The 17,676-nt window shown below is 46.2% G+C and overlaps 1 protein-coding gene across 2 annotated transcripts in view; it reads right to left on the minus strand.

Annotated features, from left to right (window-relative positions):
- The window catches only part of RICTOR (RPTOR independent companion of MTOR complex 2), a 1,007,050-nt gene that overhangs the window by 111,494 nt on the left and 877,880 nt on the right, over nt 1-17,676 (minus strand). For both annotated transcript variants that reach the window (XM_069221337.1, XM_069221336.1), the window contains exon 34: nt 10,283-10,516. In XM_069221337.1, coding sequence (XP_069077438.1) covers nt 10,283-10,516 — 234 coding nt within the window. The remainder of the gene's footprint in view (nt 1-10,282; nt 10,517-17,676) is intronic.

A 17,676-nucleotide genomic window follows, 5' to 3' on the forward strand; every position in this document is an offset into this window, starting at 1 on the left:
TTACATGCGTGGGCATCTCTGCCCTGCTATGTCTTTGTGAATTCTTAGCCCTAGCAAGTAAACAGTGAAGCGATTTTAAATATATGTGCTGGGCACCGGTCAATACAAGTTCCCCAGCTACATGATAGCTTCTCTGAAGACAGGGATGCTTGGTATCAAACATCTCATATTAATAAACTCTCACTGATTCCAGTGGTGAATGTATTAATGCATGGACACAGAGGGCACCTTAGAGGACACCCTGAAAAACCTACCAACTGCCAGTGAGCTCCCTGACCGGTTCTGGCCAGACTGTCACCAACAGATGAGGATCTTGACCTCCAGGGCGAGAGCCTTTGCTCACTTGAGGTCAGAAACAAAAGCCTGTCTGTGATGGGGTGAAGAACAGCCCTCCCACAGGATGATCTGCACTCCTAGGAAGGGAGCTTCAAAGAAGCCCACTTTTGGTAAGCAGATCTGGCCTTCCTCAGAAGAAGATGCCAACCCCCCTCAACCCCCTGGCCCAGGGCCCATCTGGGACGCTGACAGGTGGGAAAATTATCTATGCAAGAGGTTGTCGCATTTCTTGGCTGGGGACACTCCTAGGGTAGCCAGCCTGAAGTGGAAACCACCTAGGCAATTTCACCATCTTCTGTATGGTGGAATGTAGGACCTCTGGACAGGGTGATGCCCACTCCCCACTGGAAGTGGTTTTCTAGGCAGTAGGAGGTGTAGCGACCCCAAGGGTGAGTAGACCATTGGCTACTACCCTTCACTCGCCTTAACGCCCCCTAAATTGAGAATCTAGGTGACCCCCTGATATTAGATCCTCAGATCTTTACTACCAACCAACCAACCAACCAAGGAGCATGACTGACTTGGTGCCAACCTTGCCGACCTGCCTGCTGCACCCGATACTCGAGGAGCAACTGACCTGTCCGGCCGCTGCAGCCTCCAAGAAAAGGGGAAAGTTGCCAGTGCTTTGCAAATCACCTGGAAGAACTCCCTAGAGGAGGAGTAGAGGAGCTGCTACCCTGCATTCGCAGGCACCCAAGTAAGAACTGTGAGGACCAGGACTGCCAAAAACCCAACGCCAGACATCACCACTGCACCCGAGCTGCCTAGTCCGTGCTGAAGTGGACTAACAGAATCAGCGTGGTCCAGGGCCTGCCAGAGACGGAGACCACTTTGAGTGTGCCTTACTTTAGAATCTTCCCCAGACGCAAGTTTGGATCTGGAATTTATTTTTCCATGGTACGTCTGATCGTCAGAAGAGTGTGTCACGCAAGTCCGTATTGGCATTGTCCACCAGATGTGATGTCAGAGGAGTCGATATCACCCCCTCAGGGACAGGCCAATGTCAGTTTCTTCTGTGACTATTTTCCACACTCAAAATGTGGGGTCACATATAGAAACTGCCTACTGAAACAGAGCGCTAGCACAAAAGACATCTCTGTGTCAAATAACCACCTAATTCTTAATTCAAGGTGTTGATTCCCATAACAAATTCCTCTGGGACCAAAAATGACTCAGTTCACAGAGCAGTGAGAATGAGAGGGCCATTAAGGAATCTGTGGCTAGATCCTGTCTATACCAGATAATGCATTACAGAAGCTAAGTAACTAGCCACAGGTTCACATCACATACCAAAGTCATAGTAACCCAGAGGAGGGAAAGGGAACTGAGACCTCCCAAAAAAGTTTCTAAGTAACAAAAAACTGGTCTAGAACCAGAGAAAAGACCGGACTAGTGTAATAATTAAGGTGAGTAATAATATACACTACAACATCAACCTGTGGAAGGAACCACGGGTAAATAAAACCATGACAAGAAAAACATGGGAATAAACAACCACGTTATTATGTCAAATGTGTGTCAGAAGCGACCAAACAATTTTGAGATTCTTTAACCAGAAGAAAACTGGTCTAGTACAAGGGAAATAGACCGTGCATTCATAAGAATACCTATGAGGAAGCGCATTTTCCTTACTAAAAGAACTGTGTAAAGGATCACAGTAAGAAAATGTTATAAAAACGTTAAGAGCATTGAGACAGCTTCACTCATGATCAAGATAATTAAAAATCTATCCTAAGAACAATTAAAAAAGAATGGTCAATCATAAAAATGTAGGTGAGGCTTAACATATTTCACAACATAAATTGTTCTGGGAGGAACCACAGATAAGGCGGCAAACATTAAAAAACATTGCATAAAGAAAATTCATGTTAATATGACCAATCGGTGTTAGAGGAGAACTAACAAAATGAAAAATAAAACTACTTGCTCCCTTAATGGGATCCAAACCCATGCATGGGCACTCCCCAAAAGTACTGTGGAAAGGACTACAGCAATGAAAGTCATAAAGACAAAGAAAACATGGGTAAGAACTTTACTCAGAACAGTATTGCCAAACGAGCTAGTGAAGACAAATCTATTTGTTCTTATACGTAGACCGAAACTGAGCGCTGTACCCTGTTGGAACGCAGTGCAGCATAACGTCATTGAGCAATACTACCTCTTACCATGTAAAGGTATATCCTAACCAGACCTACACTATAAGACACACATAAAATGATTATCTCTTGCAGAGAAAACATACAATTGCCCTTTTTAAAAGAAGTTGAAAACATCAATTGCAACCATTTGGCACATAATTATACTTTTCCCCAGAAAAGTAGCTAGAGATGATAAAAACAACTTCAAGGTATTTGCAATATACATACCTACTGACATAGACGTATGATAAACACCAATGTAGTAACGATATACATATATACATACATATTATTTTTTCATAAAAGGCTGAATAAAACAGCAAGTATGAAAAAGGGACCTTGGTAGTGTGGTGGAAACCAAAGTGAGTACATAACTTTTATAATGAAAAAGACTCTTCTACAGAGGAGCAAGAAAAGATATTAATGACACAAAAATGGAACATTTACAAGATTCTGAAATAAAAAGAATCCTTCCAATTTTGTATACTCCATCTTATAACAACATGCCTAAAAGTATGAACCTGACCTACAAAAACTAGAGTCAGGTAACGATGAAAAGAGTTGTACCTGGATGTGGTATTAACATCTAATCTCCTCAAGCACAAAAGCTATACACATCTTAATAGAGAAGAAGTACTACTGAAGAGGTAAACCCTTTCCAAAAAGAAGTCTTGAATGCAAATGCAAAAGCGCAGACAAATTCATAAAAAAAACTAAAAAATCAATAATAATTATTCTATACAAGAGACTGAACAGAATCTACAGAGAAATACATCTCAATGAAGACCCATGATAAACTGACCAGGAAAAGAAAAGAATAATGTTCAAAGAAAATGTCAACACCATACAAATGTCTACACCAAAGTGGAGAAAGTCCATCAAACTGTGATGGATATCTAATATAAAAGCTTTAAGACCAAAACAAGGAAAGTCTTTAAGTCTCCAAAATGATACTTTCAGGCTTCTAAAGTACCCAATCTACCAAAAGTAGAAAAGCGGATACTACCATATCATAGGAAAAGTGCACCACAATTAGTGTAGATCAACAGCTACCTTATTTGACAGTGGAAGAAGGAGTTAAGTAAACAGACACCCTTAGTGCTGTAGACTCCTGTAGGAAGCAGGCTCTCTATATAGAGCAATAAACAGAAGTACACCGTGTATAAGGTCCAGTGGATCCCCAATTGGTTTGCAGAGGCAAAAGTAGATAGCACTAATACCCTACTTTGTGGTAGTTTGGGCCAGCAGTTAGGCTTATCAGATGGTAGTGTAAAGCATTTGTTGTACTCACAGATGCAATAAATGATACACACATTCAAAGAATAAATCAGAGACCAATTTAGAAAATATTCTTTTTATATAGGTTTCAAACCCAAGAACTTCGTAATCACGTAAGAAGACATTCAAGCATAAATACTTTGCAGTTTCAGAAATCAACTCTTAGTGCAATTCTCTGAGTTCTCTCAATGTTATCCTATAGAGGAAAACAATATTCAGCAAACACAGGGTTAACAATGACTTATGAGGCCGAGCTCAGAAAGCAAAGGTAAGTACTGGGCACTGATCAAAACCACACCAACAGGTCACACTGGCAGCACTGGGACAGGCGGGTGCAGGGGTGCAGAAAGGCGCCGGGTGCCCAATGGTTCTCTATGGGAGTTGGACCTCATGACAAACAGGCTGAAGGCTCTGGCTAGAACGTCAGTCAAGGACAACAAGCAAGTAGGCAGTAGACTTGGGGTGTTTGGGGGCGTAGGTGCACCTTTGGTCCTTTTCTCCAGGGCCCAAGGTTGACTGAATGCAGGGGTGTCCTTAGATGTTGGGTTTTCTCGTCCAGGAGCAGGTCAGGGTGTCATGTGTGTCGAGGAAGCTGGCGTCGATAGGGAGTCCGGCACAAATGGATCCCCGGTGGACTTGAGGTCTTATGAGCCAGGGGATGTCGTCTGAACGAGCAACCTGCTTCAGATGGGGTTAGGAGGGACGGATGCAGTGGTTGCTGGAGGTGCTGGGTTTTCTCTCACGTCAAGGCTGTGGGAGAGTGGGCCTGTGTGCAGAGGCTGTAGGCGTCTCAGGTGAGTCTATGATGGGTGAGACCACATTGGACTCAGTCTCTGGGCAGCTGGGGTACAGCGTTGGCACCACAGGCTGGCTTCACCTTGGGACGTGGACGTCGGGTGCAGTGGTCCCTTCAGGTATTAGGCCTTTGTGATTCCAGCAGCTGCAGAGACATTTTCTTGAGGTTTTTGTTGCAGGGCAAATCCGCTGCTCACAGGATACTGGAGTCTTTATGGAAGGCAGGCCGAATCGATTTCTTGGGCAGAGTTCTTTTAGGTTAGCAGGCAGTCCGGCGTGGTCAGCTGCCTCTTCTTTTCCTTGGATGCAGCTTTGACTGACCAGTGTCCCACATCTGGCACCTTGAGACCCCCAGGTGGTAATAAGCCAATCTCTATGAATGTTTGATTGATTGAACTCTTCTTTGCCATTGTCGTCTTAGGTTTCAGGATCTGAGCTCTAGGGTTCAGGGGTGGCACCTAAATACTCAATTGAGGGGTGTTACAGGGAGTGTCAGGTGGTAGCCAATGGCCTGCCTACCTTTATGACCACTTCTGCTGGGAAGTGGGTATAACTCTAACCACAGTGGCCTAATTACTACCAAACAACATGGATGAATTGAAAAAGTAGTGTCCACTTCAGCTCATTCACCTTAGGGGTGGAACTGGCATGATGTACACAGAGCTCCTAATCTGCCTAACGTTCCCGCCTGTGCTGCTGCCAAAAGTGGGGGTCAGTTATCTAGAGAGACCTGTGTCACATTACAAAGGCAGCAAGGCCTTTGAAGCACCCTGCCCTGGAATGTATATCCTGACTCGTGGAGGTGGTAACATCTGCCCAGTGCAAGCTTTTGTCTCAGGCCCTCAAGAGCGCTGGCTCTCACCTTGGGGGGTGAGGTGCACAAACGCATCTGTGATGGCTGAACTGGTCAGGAAAAGTCAGTCAGCACACTAGTAGCTGGTAGGCTTTCAGGGATCACCTTTAAGGTGCCCTCTGGGCGCATTTATTAATAAATCCATCACTGGATTCAGTGAGGGTTTATTATTCTGCGATGTTTAATACCAAACTTCCCAGGGTTCAGATGAGCCGACATGTAGCTGGGGAACTCGTAATGACCAGTGTCTAGCAAATACATTTAAAATGGCTTCCCTGTGCACTTACTGTGTCTCGGAATCGACAGACATAGCAGGGGCATATCTGCTTGTGTATATATGCCCGCACATGTGTCCTGGATGCACCTTGCCTGAGGGGTGACTTACACCAGGCATTTGCAGTGATAGAGGAACTGGCACACAGGGGTGTGTGGCAGGTCATGTTTTCAATTTAGCCTGCACCAACACACGCAGTTTGTAATGGCAGCATTATGAGGGTTTGATAAGGTGTCCCTGGAGGTGGCACAACTGGTGCTGCAGTCTCTGGGACCTTTCTTAGTACCCCAGGCCCTAGGTAGAAAGAATACCATTTATTAGGGACTTGCAGTAAGTGCTAAAGAGTTGGCCAATTGTGCAAAATAACTGTAATTTTGGGGAAAGAGACCTGGCACTGGGGACCTGGTTAGTAGGGACGCAGTGGACTAACATTTGAAGCCACAGGGTGTGGCTAGCAAGGAAAACATGGCTGACTCAATTTGAAATGGCCCCGCACTGACACCCCGTTATCCGTTCCAATTATCGGCTATGTCGGCCATCGCGGGACAACACTCACACTGCTGAAGAACTAAACCAGCCAGCTGGGCGACCTTGGGTAGGTGTCAGAACCGAGTCCTGGCCTGAGCCCATGTGGTACTGGGTTCAGATTACCAGCAAAATACGCACCGGCAATCTGAGATGTGACACTAACTGCGCCACAGGACACAGCCTGAGACTTGTGTAGTGGGCGCAGCTGCCATCAGTGAAGCATTGACCAGCGGTGGAGACCGTGGTGGACTAGAGGATCATGCTAACCAAGAGGCCTGCAACACATATACCTGGGAGCTACCACTGCTGACTTGGGACCTGTGAAGGTAAGAGGTGTTTGCTGGGAACTCAGGAGCCCCGTCGCTGTCTGAGTGAGGTTGTGCACCGAGCACAGGGGTCAGATTTGGGCCCAGGCTGCGCTCATGTAGTCCCGATCAACGCCCTGGAAAATATCACCATTCTACGGGAGAAGGCCACCAGACCTGACAGGCCATTATATATGTACTAATGAGCACACACGTGCCACAACCCAATGGAAAACTAGGCCACCTAAGGCTGAACTGAGCTGCGACTGCGTGCATGGCGGCTGGGAGAAAAACTGTGAGGAGTCTGGGGGACTGTGGCAGAGCACTTAGAGTGGCATGCCCAAGCTTAAGAGCACCACTGTGCCCTCCTGGGCTCGTGACATTGCTGTTTTTCCACCCCTCCCACTCTCATAGGGTGCCACTTGCAGTCCAGGCCTGAAAGTCGGCTAGTACCGCCATGACTGAAGCCTCTTGGCCCCCACTCACATAGTGCATGGCACATCACAAATGCTTTTACAGCGTCTATAGTCATTAAATGTGAGCGACCTTTTCTTCAGTGTCCTAGCCACAATAACTCATTGTTAAACTAAGTCAGTCAGTCATACCAATACTGTCTTCACCAGGCTAACAGTGGTTGCCTATTGGTTAAACTGCTTACTGTGGACTTTTCTATACTGCTCAAGCACTGTATATACGTTCTCTGACCAGCCTGCCTAGCAGAGAAAATACTACAGCTCACCCACTCTTTTTTCCCCCTCAAACCATTTTTGGCATCAAACACAGTGTATGATGGGAGGCAGCAACACAGCTGCTTAATCACTAAAACCATCTATGCGAACTGCTGTTGAACTGGTTGGAATACTGCATTGCCTAACCAGACCACCAGCAGGCAGACTCTCCTGGTGCCTTCTGTGGAGCCTCAAAATCATGGCCACCATCAAGTGGGTCCCGACACATTGGTTTGGTTCAATCTCCTTTAGTATACTGTACGCCTGGCAAAGTCACAATGGGAAGACTACGGTCTAATGACTAATGTAGGAAGCTGGTTCCGTATATACTATATCAAAATGAGATACAGTGGGCACAAAGTCCAGGGATTCCCCAAAGGCTTAACACAGGATAAAGTAGATAATACGAAAGCTCTTTTTTGTGGAAGTGTGGTCAAGCAGTTAGGCTTATCAGAGGGTAGTGCAAAGCATTTGTTGTACACACACAGACAATAAAGAAAGCACACACTCAATGGCTAACTCCAGACAATTCTTTTTATATAGCAAAAATATATTTTGTTAATTTATTTCGAGAACCACAAGATTCAAGTGGCGGGTAAGTACATGAATAAATAAGTATTCAACATATGTATCAATACCACTTTGGGTAGAAATGGCAAGTTATACAGTTTTTTTTAATAAATGGCAATAATCTGTTTAAAGTTGGCAGTGCAATTTTCAGAAACAGTTCCTGAGTGGAAGAAAAGCTAGTATGTTTTGAAGTTAAGTACAGGAATTATAGTTCCCGTTTCCGGGGATTAGGATGTCCACAGGTCGGGGTTTAAGTTAACCCCAAACACCCACCACCAGCAAAACGGGGCCGGCCGGGTGCAGAGGTGAAAGATAAGGCAAATTTAAAATGGGCTCCTAAGGAGACTGGGGGCACTCAGAATCAAGTCTGCTTGCAGGTAAGTACCTCGGTTTTCAGAGGACAGACCTGGGGTGTTTAGAGGAGCATCGGGGGAGGGGTGATACAGGTCAGCACCAAATACACTGTCAGCGGCATGGGTGTGGCCAGGTCCCAGGTGCAAACACATAATGAGGCTCCCAATGGTTTCCTATTGGGCGACTCCGGGGGCTAAAAGATGCAGGTGAAGTTCAGGGGGTTGGTTCTGGGAAACCAAAGGCTGGGCGGGGGTGGGAGGTGATGTTTAACTTGCTAAATTGAAGTAAAGTGGTGTTGATACATATGCTTACTACTTAATTGCAAATGTACTTACCCACAATCAGAATCTTTTGGCTCAAGAAAGAAAGTAACTAAATATATGTTTCCTATATAAACATAATCGGCCTGGAGTTAGTCATTGAGTGTGTGCTTCATTTATTGCCTGCATGTGTACAACAAATGCTTTTCACTACCCTCTGATAAGCCTAACTGCTTGACCACACTACCACAAAAGATAGCATCAGTATTACCTACTTTAGGCTCTGTTAAGCCTCTGGGGAACCCCTGGACTCTGTATACACTATCTCATTTTGATATAGTATATACAGAGCCAGTATCCTACACGTACCAAAACAGCAGCAACAAGAAACCCAGTCTCTGTCTTTCTGCATGCTAACAACACAACTGCCTTATTAATTCAGTAAGTCTTCTTTGACCGAATGTGCTGCCATCTACCAGCTCAACAAAGGTATCATACAGATGCTTCCCCTACATCATTACCTATCTCCACGTATGCAGACTAAGAAGAGGAGAGAATGCACACACTAAACAAGCTTTCGACAGGCGTTTCCATGCAATAAGGAACAATTAATCTGTTAAAGGCCAGACGGCTACAGCCGAGTTAGACAGGACTGTGGTGGTTGGATCACCAGGAACCTGAACCAGACTTCTGCTTATTCCTCTCATGCTTTTCTCCACTCATCATGAGAATACTCACATTTCTTAGGAGCATGACTCAACGACGAAGGTGCTCAATTCTTGGATGACAATGAAGAGCTTGACCTCCCTCTCTCTGATGGTGGTGGTGTGTATCTTAGAACAAACATTAACTTCCATAGTGACATAGTAAAGGAATAGGCAGCTGATGCAACAATTCCATGGTTTATGCTTTAACAAATGCCTTTTCATTCATAATAGGGTTTGAAGCAGTGTTTGAAGCACAGAGACTGGGAGAAATCTTGGTGAACATGCCAAATTGATTCAAAAAAGGGTTGGTGCAAAAGGCCAGTAAAATAAAGTGGTATACTGGATGTAGGCAGCACCATTATGGATTTGTTGCATAATACCGGTTTGGCTCTAATGCTGACAAGTGTCTGGTGGATAAATTTCCACATATGGCACTTGGGAAAAGTTCCTGGATGTGGAACCTGTGAGAAGAGGATCTACAGTCCTTCTGTTACACATTACAAAAGGTAGAATTTGGACCTGCTATCAAGAACAGTTCTAGAATTCCTGATATCTCCTTGATGGTATGTTCCATTAGATGTGTATCAATTTGTTGGCAACTATACAATTTGTGACCATGCGTGTTATTAAGCCATAAAAGCATGAGTACAATAGTATTGTGACAGGCATTTTGTTTCATGTCAGTTCTGAATCTCTTACAATAAACCTAAAACTGTTACGACGAGTGGCTCTACCACTGTTAACATTTACTGGGGTGCTGTGTATTCAAACAATATGTAACACCACCACAGTTCTTCCTCTAATGAGAAGTCAACCTCTGACACAGTAAGGCCAAGTTCCAGAGTTAAAACAAACTGTGGTGTACCTCTATATTTTATAAACTATTTTATATTCCATAACCTAGTGAAAGGCTTGTTATTTTAGCACAATGGGCGATAAATCACAAAATAAATTTGCCCTGACAAGTGGGGGATGGTTTACTTTTAGGAGAGGCTGTCACTGGGAGGAACAGATAAATAAAAATGGTGCACGGTCATGTAAAAAAATTTACCACATTAATGACTAAATCAAATGGTGTGTACCTGCATATAGATGGTTAAATGTTATTCAAAGGCTGAAAAGCTTAACAGTAAAATAAATAACAAGGAATGGTAACCTGCACGAGTAAATGCAGAATTCACTTGGTTGGTATGTTGGTAGCCCACCAACTTCAAACAGACACAGTATAAGCAGTTACTGTCTGTGTGTTCCTGTAACCCTGTGTCCTCTGTGTTTTCTAGAAACTGGGAGGCATCTGAACGACTCGAGTTCATTATCTCAGACAGACTGATCTGCTGTCGCAAAGACTGGAATGGGTTTTTTACAACATCTGTAGTACCAGATGGAAGACCTGTTTGGAAATAAAATTAATCGTGAAGATTAGTTCCTGATAAAGTTGATTAACACAACAGTCATGCAAGACAACAGTACATTTAACAACTGTCACATATAGGACTGATCTTTAACAGTACTTTGAATGTTAGCCATTGCTTATGCAAAAAGCTATACTCTAGGTTTTTTGGAACTTTTTCTTAATGCATGCATTTGAGCAACAGTAGAGATGACATATTGGTTGTAATCACCACCCTCTTCCTAAACAACAACTCAAGTTACTTACCGTCAGTAACATTTTTTGTGAACATGAATTTTCTATAAACTTCTCATCTTGAACCCAGTCCTCAAGATTGCTTAGGGATTTTGATTTGGAAGATGGCTCTCAATGTTAGGCAATGAAAATTCTAGCCTCATTCTCTCTGTTTTGACTAAATGATAACCTGAGATTGCATTGGGTTCCATCATGTTTGGACCTAGGCATCAAAGTCATCATGAATTTATTTATTTATTGAAAGCTTTATACAGCACATACCTGACCTGGGTATTAGAATGCTGTGCAGTACAAAGAAGCCACACCAGAATATAGGAAACAAGAGTTTAGAACTGAGAGGCCACCTGGAGGAGCTCTGGGCACCACCCATAGGGTGGCGATGGACAGGGGAGTGGTCACTCCCTATTCCTTTGTCCAGTTTCGCACTAGAACAGGAAGCCGGGGTCCCTGTACTAGTGTAAACGGGTTTATCTATGGAGGGCAAAGCAAATACAAATGATGGATGGAATGCGGAACCAATCAAACATTCACCCCCAGTCACAGATCTGGGTTTAATCCATCAATTATTTTGCTCACCATGCCACCCCAGTTTGAACCCAGCCCTATGCAAATCAGTCTTGACACTGTTCCCCTTGGAAACAGTCCAGCCCGAACTGCCAGGCCAGGTTCTCCCTGGAACGGAAACAAGCTTCCTGGGACCTGTTTCAGGGTATCACCCTTCATCAGCCAGGCTAGCTTGAATCCAGTGGCACAGTGAGCCTGGGACCCACTTCTGGGCATACCTGGCGCACTAATGGCGACAAAAGCAAAGCAAAGACAAATTATGGACAGAATGCGGAACCAATCAAACGAAGGAGGGCACGAAATGTGCCCTTCAAATCATACCGGTGGCTTGGGGAGGCTAGCCCTCCCAAGCCAGGTAACACCTATTTCCAAGAGAGAGGGTGTTTCCTCTCTCTCTCACAGGAAATCCTTTGTTCTGCCTTCCCTAGCATGAGCTGGTCAAGCAGCAGAAAGGCAGAAACCTGTCTCAGAAGTGTCAGTAGCGCGGGCTCCTCAGAAAAGCTCAGAAAACTGGATGGAGCAATGCTGGGGGTCCTTTAAGTAGCTCCCAGTGTGCATGGAATCATAAAACCAATACTGGCAACAGTATTCAGGTATGATTCCGACACGTTTGATACCAAACATTCCCAGGTTTGGAGTTACCATTATGTTGCTGGACACAGGTGGTGATCTGTGTCCAGCACACGGGGAAATGGCTTCGGCGCACTTACAAAGTCCAGTGTAATGCAGCTGGAGTTTGTAGAGCACCTCTGCTCATGCAGGGGTGCCCTCACACACAGGTACCTGCACCCTGCCTTCTGGCCTAGGAGGGCCTACCATAGGCGTGACTTAGAGTGACCTGGTGCAGTGACCTGTAGCTTGTATTATGCCTCCCGGGGGGACCCTTACTCTGCCATTGCAGATTGTGTGTGCTGGTGGGGAGAAAAAGACAAAGTCGACATGGCCTCCCTCACACGATGTCATGCCCACAAATCACTGCCTGTGGCATAGGTAAGTCACGCCTCTAGCAGGCCTTACAGCTCTAAGGCAGGGTGCACTGTAATACAGGTGAGGGCACAGCGGCAAGAGCAATAGGCCCCTACAGTGCCTAAGTTAATTCTTAGACAATGAAAGTGCAGTGTGGCCATACAGAGTATACGGGCTGGGCGTTTGTCATTAGGAACGCCACAGCTCCAAAAATGGCTTCAATGAAGTTTGGGAAGTTTGGTATCAAACATCTCAGCACAATAAACCCATACTAATGCCAGAGTTAGATTTATTGAAAAATACACAGAGAGGGCATCTTAGAGATCACCCCGTATTTTAACCAAACTTCTAGTGCAGGACTGGCTGGTTTGTGCCAGCCTGCCACTTTCAGATGAGTTTCTGACCACATGGGGTGAGAGTCTTTGTGCTCTCTGGGGCCAGAAACAAAGCCTGCACCGGGAGAAGTGCTTCATACCTCCCCCCTGCAGAAACTGTCAAACCTGGCAGTGAGCCTCAAAGGCTCAGGCCTGTTACAGTGTCAAAGGGCACTCCAGCTAGTGGAGATGCCTACCCCCCCGGACAAAGCCCCACTTTTGATGGCTAGTCCGGCGGGGAAGTTAGGAAAAACAAGCAGAAGTGACCACTTCAGTGAGAACCACCCCTGAGGTGTCCAGAGCTGAAGTGACCCAATCCTTGCAAAATCCTCCATCTTGGATTGGAGGACAGGGACCAATGGGGTTAGGTCTGTGCCCCCCCTCCCCAAAGGGAGTGGACAACAGAAAAGGTGTAGTCACCCTCAGGGACAGTAGCCTTTGGCTACTACCCTCTGACCCATGTAAAGTCCCTAAATCCAGGATTTAAAGGCTTCCCTGAATCTAGCTCATCAGATTCCAGGCAACCCCAAGAAGACGACAAGAAGAAAGGACGACTGCTAAGCTAACCTGCAGCAGAGAAGACTGAAGACACCAACTGACTTGGCCCCAGCCCTAAAGGCCTGTCTCCAGCTTCTAAAGCCCTGCTACGAAGGGCGATGCATCCTGCAGGACCAGCGACCTCTTAAAAGCCTCAAGAGGACTGCCTGCACCCCAGGCGATCAAGCGTCCCTGTCCAGAAAGAAACTCCAGCAAAAGTCTCCAGAACCACTCTGGATCCGGAAGCCATGCCCTGCTCTGCACCTGACGCCCACTACCCGTGTCCAGGTGGCCCAACCGACTAGAGCTCGTCCCCAGGTGATTCTGACCGAGTGTCCACCCTAAGTTGGCCCCTCCTGTCAAACATTAAGACGTCTACAGCCTAAATCTGGAGGACCACACTGACCACCAGAGAACCAGATGAAGATTCCCGACACAATAAAGGTACCCCTGCACCCGCAGGGCTCTGGCCTTGGGGAATTCGACCACCGTACCAGCAATGTTCAGCAGGCGGCCTTCCTCCTTGTCCATGCTGTGGTTTTCCAGAACGGACCCCCTGGATCTAGCCTGCAGCATCTTTGTGACCCCCCCCGGAGTGCCCCTATTGGAAACCAGTGGGAGCCCGACGCTTAGCACCCTGCACCCAGCCGCCCCAGTGCCGCTGAGGGTGTGTGTTCGTCACCCAGCTGTGTTCCCCTGTCCCTAAATCCACAAGGTCTGCTCTCCGAAGACGCGGGTACTTACCTGCAAGCAGGCCGGATTCAGAGGTCCCCCAAGCTCTACAGGACTCCATTTTAAATCCTGCACCATCTTTGACCTCTGCACCCAGCCGGTCCTATGTTGCTGGTAGTGGGTGTTTGGGGTTAACTTGAACCCCAGCCTGTGGACATCCTAACCCCCAGAGACTGGAACTGTAAGTCTGATACATACCTCAAAAACTGTACCAATGTTTCTTCTCCCCAGGACTCTCTTTCAAAAATGCGCTGTGTCAGCTTTTAAAACACATATTTGCCATTTTCTTGGCAACGTTAACTTACTGTAGGAAGCTTCCCCGGTGTGTGGTGGGTACTTGAGGCACTTACACCTTATACCACGTCCAGGTATCCCCTATTAGTTTAGTGTAGGCAGTGTGTAGAAGCCAGGCTCCCTAGAGGTAGCTGTAGCTGAGCAGCCAAGGCTTATCTAGGAGACACACAAAGCTCATGCAGTACCAGTGTAGTCACACAGCACTTACACACATGAAAGAAAACACCCAGTGTTACAAAACTAAAGGTACTTTATTTTAGTGACACAATATCAAAAAGTACTAGAGAGGCAACCCTTTAATAGGAGGTAAGTAATATACTAAATATATACACTAGTAATCAGCAATAGGCATAAAAAGTGATAGAGAACAGTGTAAATGCAGACAGACAATAGTGACCCTGTGGGGAGCCCAAATCATATACTAAAAAATGTAGTAAGTGAAATGTGTAGAGGGGAGCGGGGGGTACTAGAAAACCCCAAAGGTAAGTACCACAGTGCCCCCTAGCGACCAGGAGGAAAGGAGTAAATACTAGATTTTCCCCAAACCACCCAAAAGAAAGAAAATGATGAAAATGCAACACCCCTTAACAAGACTGCAAGAAATCAGCAGTGGATTGCTGAAGAGGATGACCTATGGAAGGAGGGGCCCAAGTCTAGAAGTCACAGAAGAGTCAAGTAGGAGCCACTACCCACCCAGCTATGGATGCAGGAGTTGGTTGACAGTAGGATGAAGACGGTCAGGAATGCAGCCATGGAGCAGGTAAAGAGTTCCTCCTGGAGAAGGCAGTTGACGTCCCATGCTGGATGGATGATTGCAGTCAGTCAATGGTGTGGAAAAGCCACCAACAAGCCTTGGCAAAGGCAGAAGTCGCGGTGAAGCAAAAGTGGAGCTGCCAGGGACCAGCAAGGTCTAGAAGGACTGAACCTACAGAAGAAGTACAAGGAGGACCCTTAGCAAGGTAGTGAGTCCAAAGAAGAAGAGGCAGCCCCCACAGGAGACCCACTGGATGAGGAACCAGGAGTCACAGAGGAGCCCATGCAGCACAACTGGACAAGAGTCCCAAACTGCAGGAGAAGCACTCAGAGGACTGTGCGTCGCAGGAAGGAGTGCTGAGTGCTGGGGGCTGGGGGCTGGGGCTACACAGAACCTGAAGATCCCTTGGAGGAGGAACACACAAGCCTTGGCAGCTGCAAGAGACGCGGTGCACGGGGGTACTGTCCAGCGTGTGGAGGCAAGGGCTTACCTCCACCAAAGTAGGACAGCTGGCAGAGAGAACCAAAAGGACTCCTCTGGACCACCACCCGTGATGCAGGATCCAAGGAGCTCAGGAGGAGAGGAGATCCACACAGCCGGTCATTGTTTCAATTGGTGCCTGCGGATGCAGGCGAGTGACTCCTTCACTCCAAGGGAGATTCCTTCTCCCTCCTCATGCAGACTGAAGAATTTTCCTCCTCAGAGGATGCATAGTCGGTAAATGTTGCAGAAACTGGAAGGAGCCCCGGAAACAATGTTGCAAGCAGAGTCTTCTTTTTCTACACCCCGTTACACATTATATATTCCCCCCAAATATGGCCACCAAGTTAGGTTTGGCACCAGTCGCCCCCTGTTTCACGCAACCCCAGTCTAGTCGACTGCCATAAATTAGCAGCCCCAACGACAGGTGGACGCGTCTCATACCCACAACACGCGATTCTCAGAACAGGGAAGGATCTCTGTTCCGGAGATAAATTACCGCTGACTTCTGCCGCTCCCGTTTCTGCAACAAGTAAGTGCCACTCATGTTTCACAACTAAATTGTCACACCCCCGTTCTTGCCAGCACTATACAGTCATGTGCTGACACATTCTCCCTGGTTTCAGAGTGCTTAAGGAATCACGCCGTCATTTCTAGACACGCTTCCCCGCCAGCAGACGCCTCACTCCGGCATTTAACTCTCTACGAGTAAGTGTACTTCCTAATCTCATGCCGTGTAAACTTTGCCGACTATTTGTTCACTCATTTTATCCCCAATAATTTATCTTTTCTAGAGATAAAGCAAAGATCTTCACTGATGCCATCCTCCTCTAATACTAAATGGGCTCGGCTCACTTAAACTATTAAAGGTACTTTCACAACAATATTATAAACAAAGTTTGTCTAGCATGCTTACAACTCATAAGGTGGTTTGCAAGCAGCACTCAATAATACTGTACCTATACAGAAGCACGGCCAGCACTAAGTTGTCACAACACTGCTTAAAATTAGACTTTTGCAACACCCATGTGTTTTTAGTCATAGATATGTTTACCATAGATCTTTCTTTTCACGCGTGGTTACAGTTCATCACCAACCGTTTTAGATTACGGCAGCACCATACCACAGAAGGGGAACTCCATTCACAGTTTTTAACCCTTGAAACTCAGTAATTTCTTGGACTTTAGCTTATATGTTTCTTTTCCAATCCTTGTAGTTGTCCCTTGATTGTCCTGATGAGGCCCAGACTTGAAGGCCGAAACGCGTCAACACACTTTCTGGAGAGATAGAGGTCTTGAGCTGTATTCAATCCTTACAACAAACATGCTTCATATCATACCATCGCATCCTTGTGGATTACAACCACTACCGTCTTCTAAAAACTTTACATTAGGGGACAACCCCCTAGTGACAGTCTGCTTGTCTCTGAGGTTGCAACATATATAGTTGTCCTCGAAATAGACTATACCATGTGTAGTTTACTTTGTATATGTATGTTATATATGTCGTGTTTAAATACCATTTGCCATGCAACAGAAGCTTTTTGAGCCATTCTCTGCCTTGTAAAAATACTTCTTGAAATAAAACTGGGAAAGGACTTAAACCACAAAGAAATAATTAATCACGTTTCTTTGCTATTGTATAAATAATTGATCCTGTCTTAGTGACCACTGCTCTTTGTGTTTATGCAAGCAGAGTCTTTGTCATGGATGCAGACTGTCGGTCCCTGGAGGGTCCAGTCGCGTTCCAGTGGCTAGAAGTCGGAGTAGAGGTTGTAGAGGAGTCCTGCTGGAATCTTGCAAGCTGAATCCGAGGACCCACCCAAGAGAGAGAGACCCTAGATAGCCCTGGAAGAGGGATTGGTCATCTATCCAGGTGACCACCTATCAGGAACGGGCTCTGACGTCACCTGCTTGACTTCGCCACTCAGATGCTCCCAGAGGTCCCTGCCAACCTTGGATTCAAGATGGCGGAACCCAGGGACCCTCTGGAGGAGCTCTGGGCACCACCCCTGGGGTGGTGATGGACAGGGAAGTGGTCACTCCCCTATCCATGGTCCAGTTTTGCGCCAGAGCACAGACTGGAGGTCCCTGAACCAGTGTAGACTGGTTTATGCATGGAGGGCACCAAATGGGCCCTTCAAAGCATACTAGTGGCTTGGGCAGACTACCCCTCCCAATCCCTATAACACCTATTTCCGAAGG

This window comes from Pleurodeles waltl, chromosome 1_1 (assembly GCF_031143425.1).
Source record: "Pleurodeles waltl isolate 20211129_DDA chromosome 1_1, aPleWal1.hap1.20221129, whole genome shotgun sequence".
NCBI classification, from domain to species: domain Eukaryota; kingdom Metazoa; phylum Chordata; class Amphibia; order Caudata; family Salamandridae; genus Pleurodeles; species Pleurodeles waltl.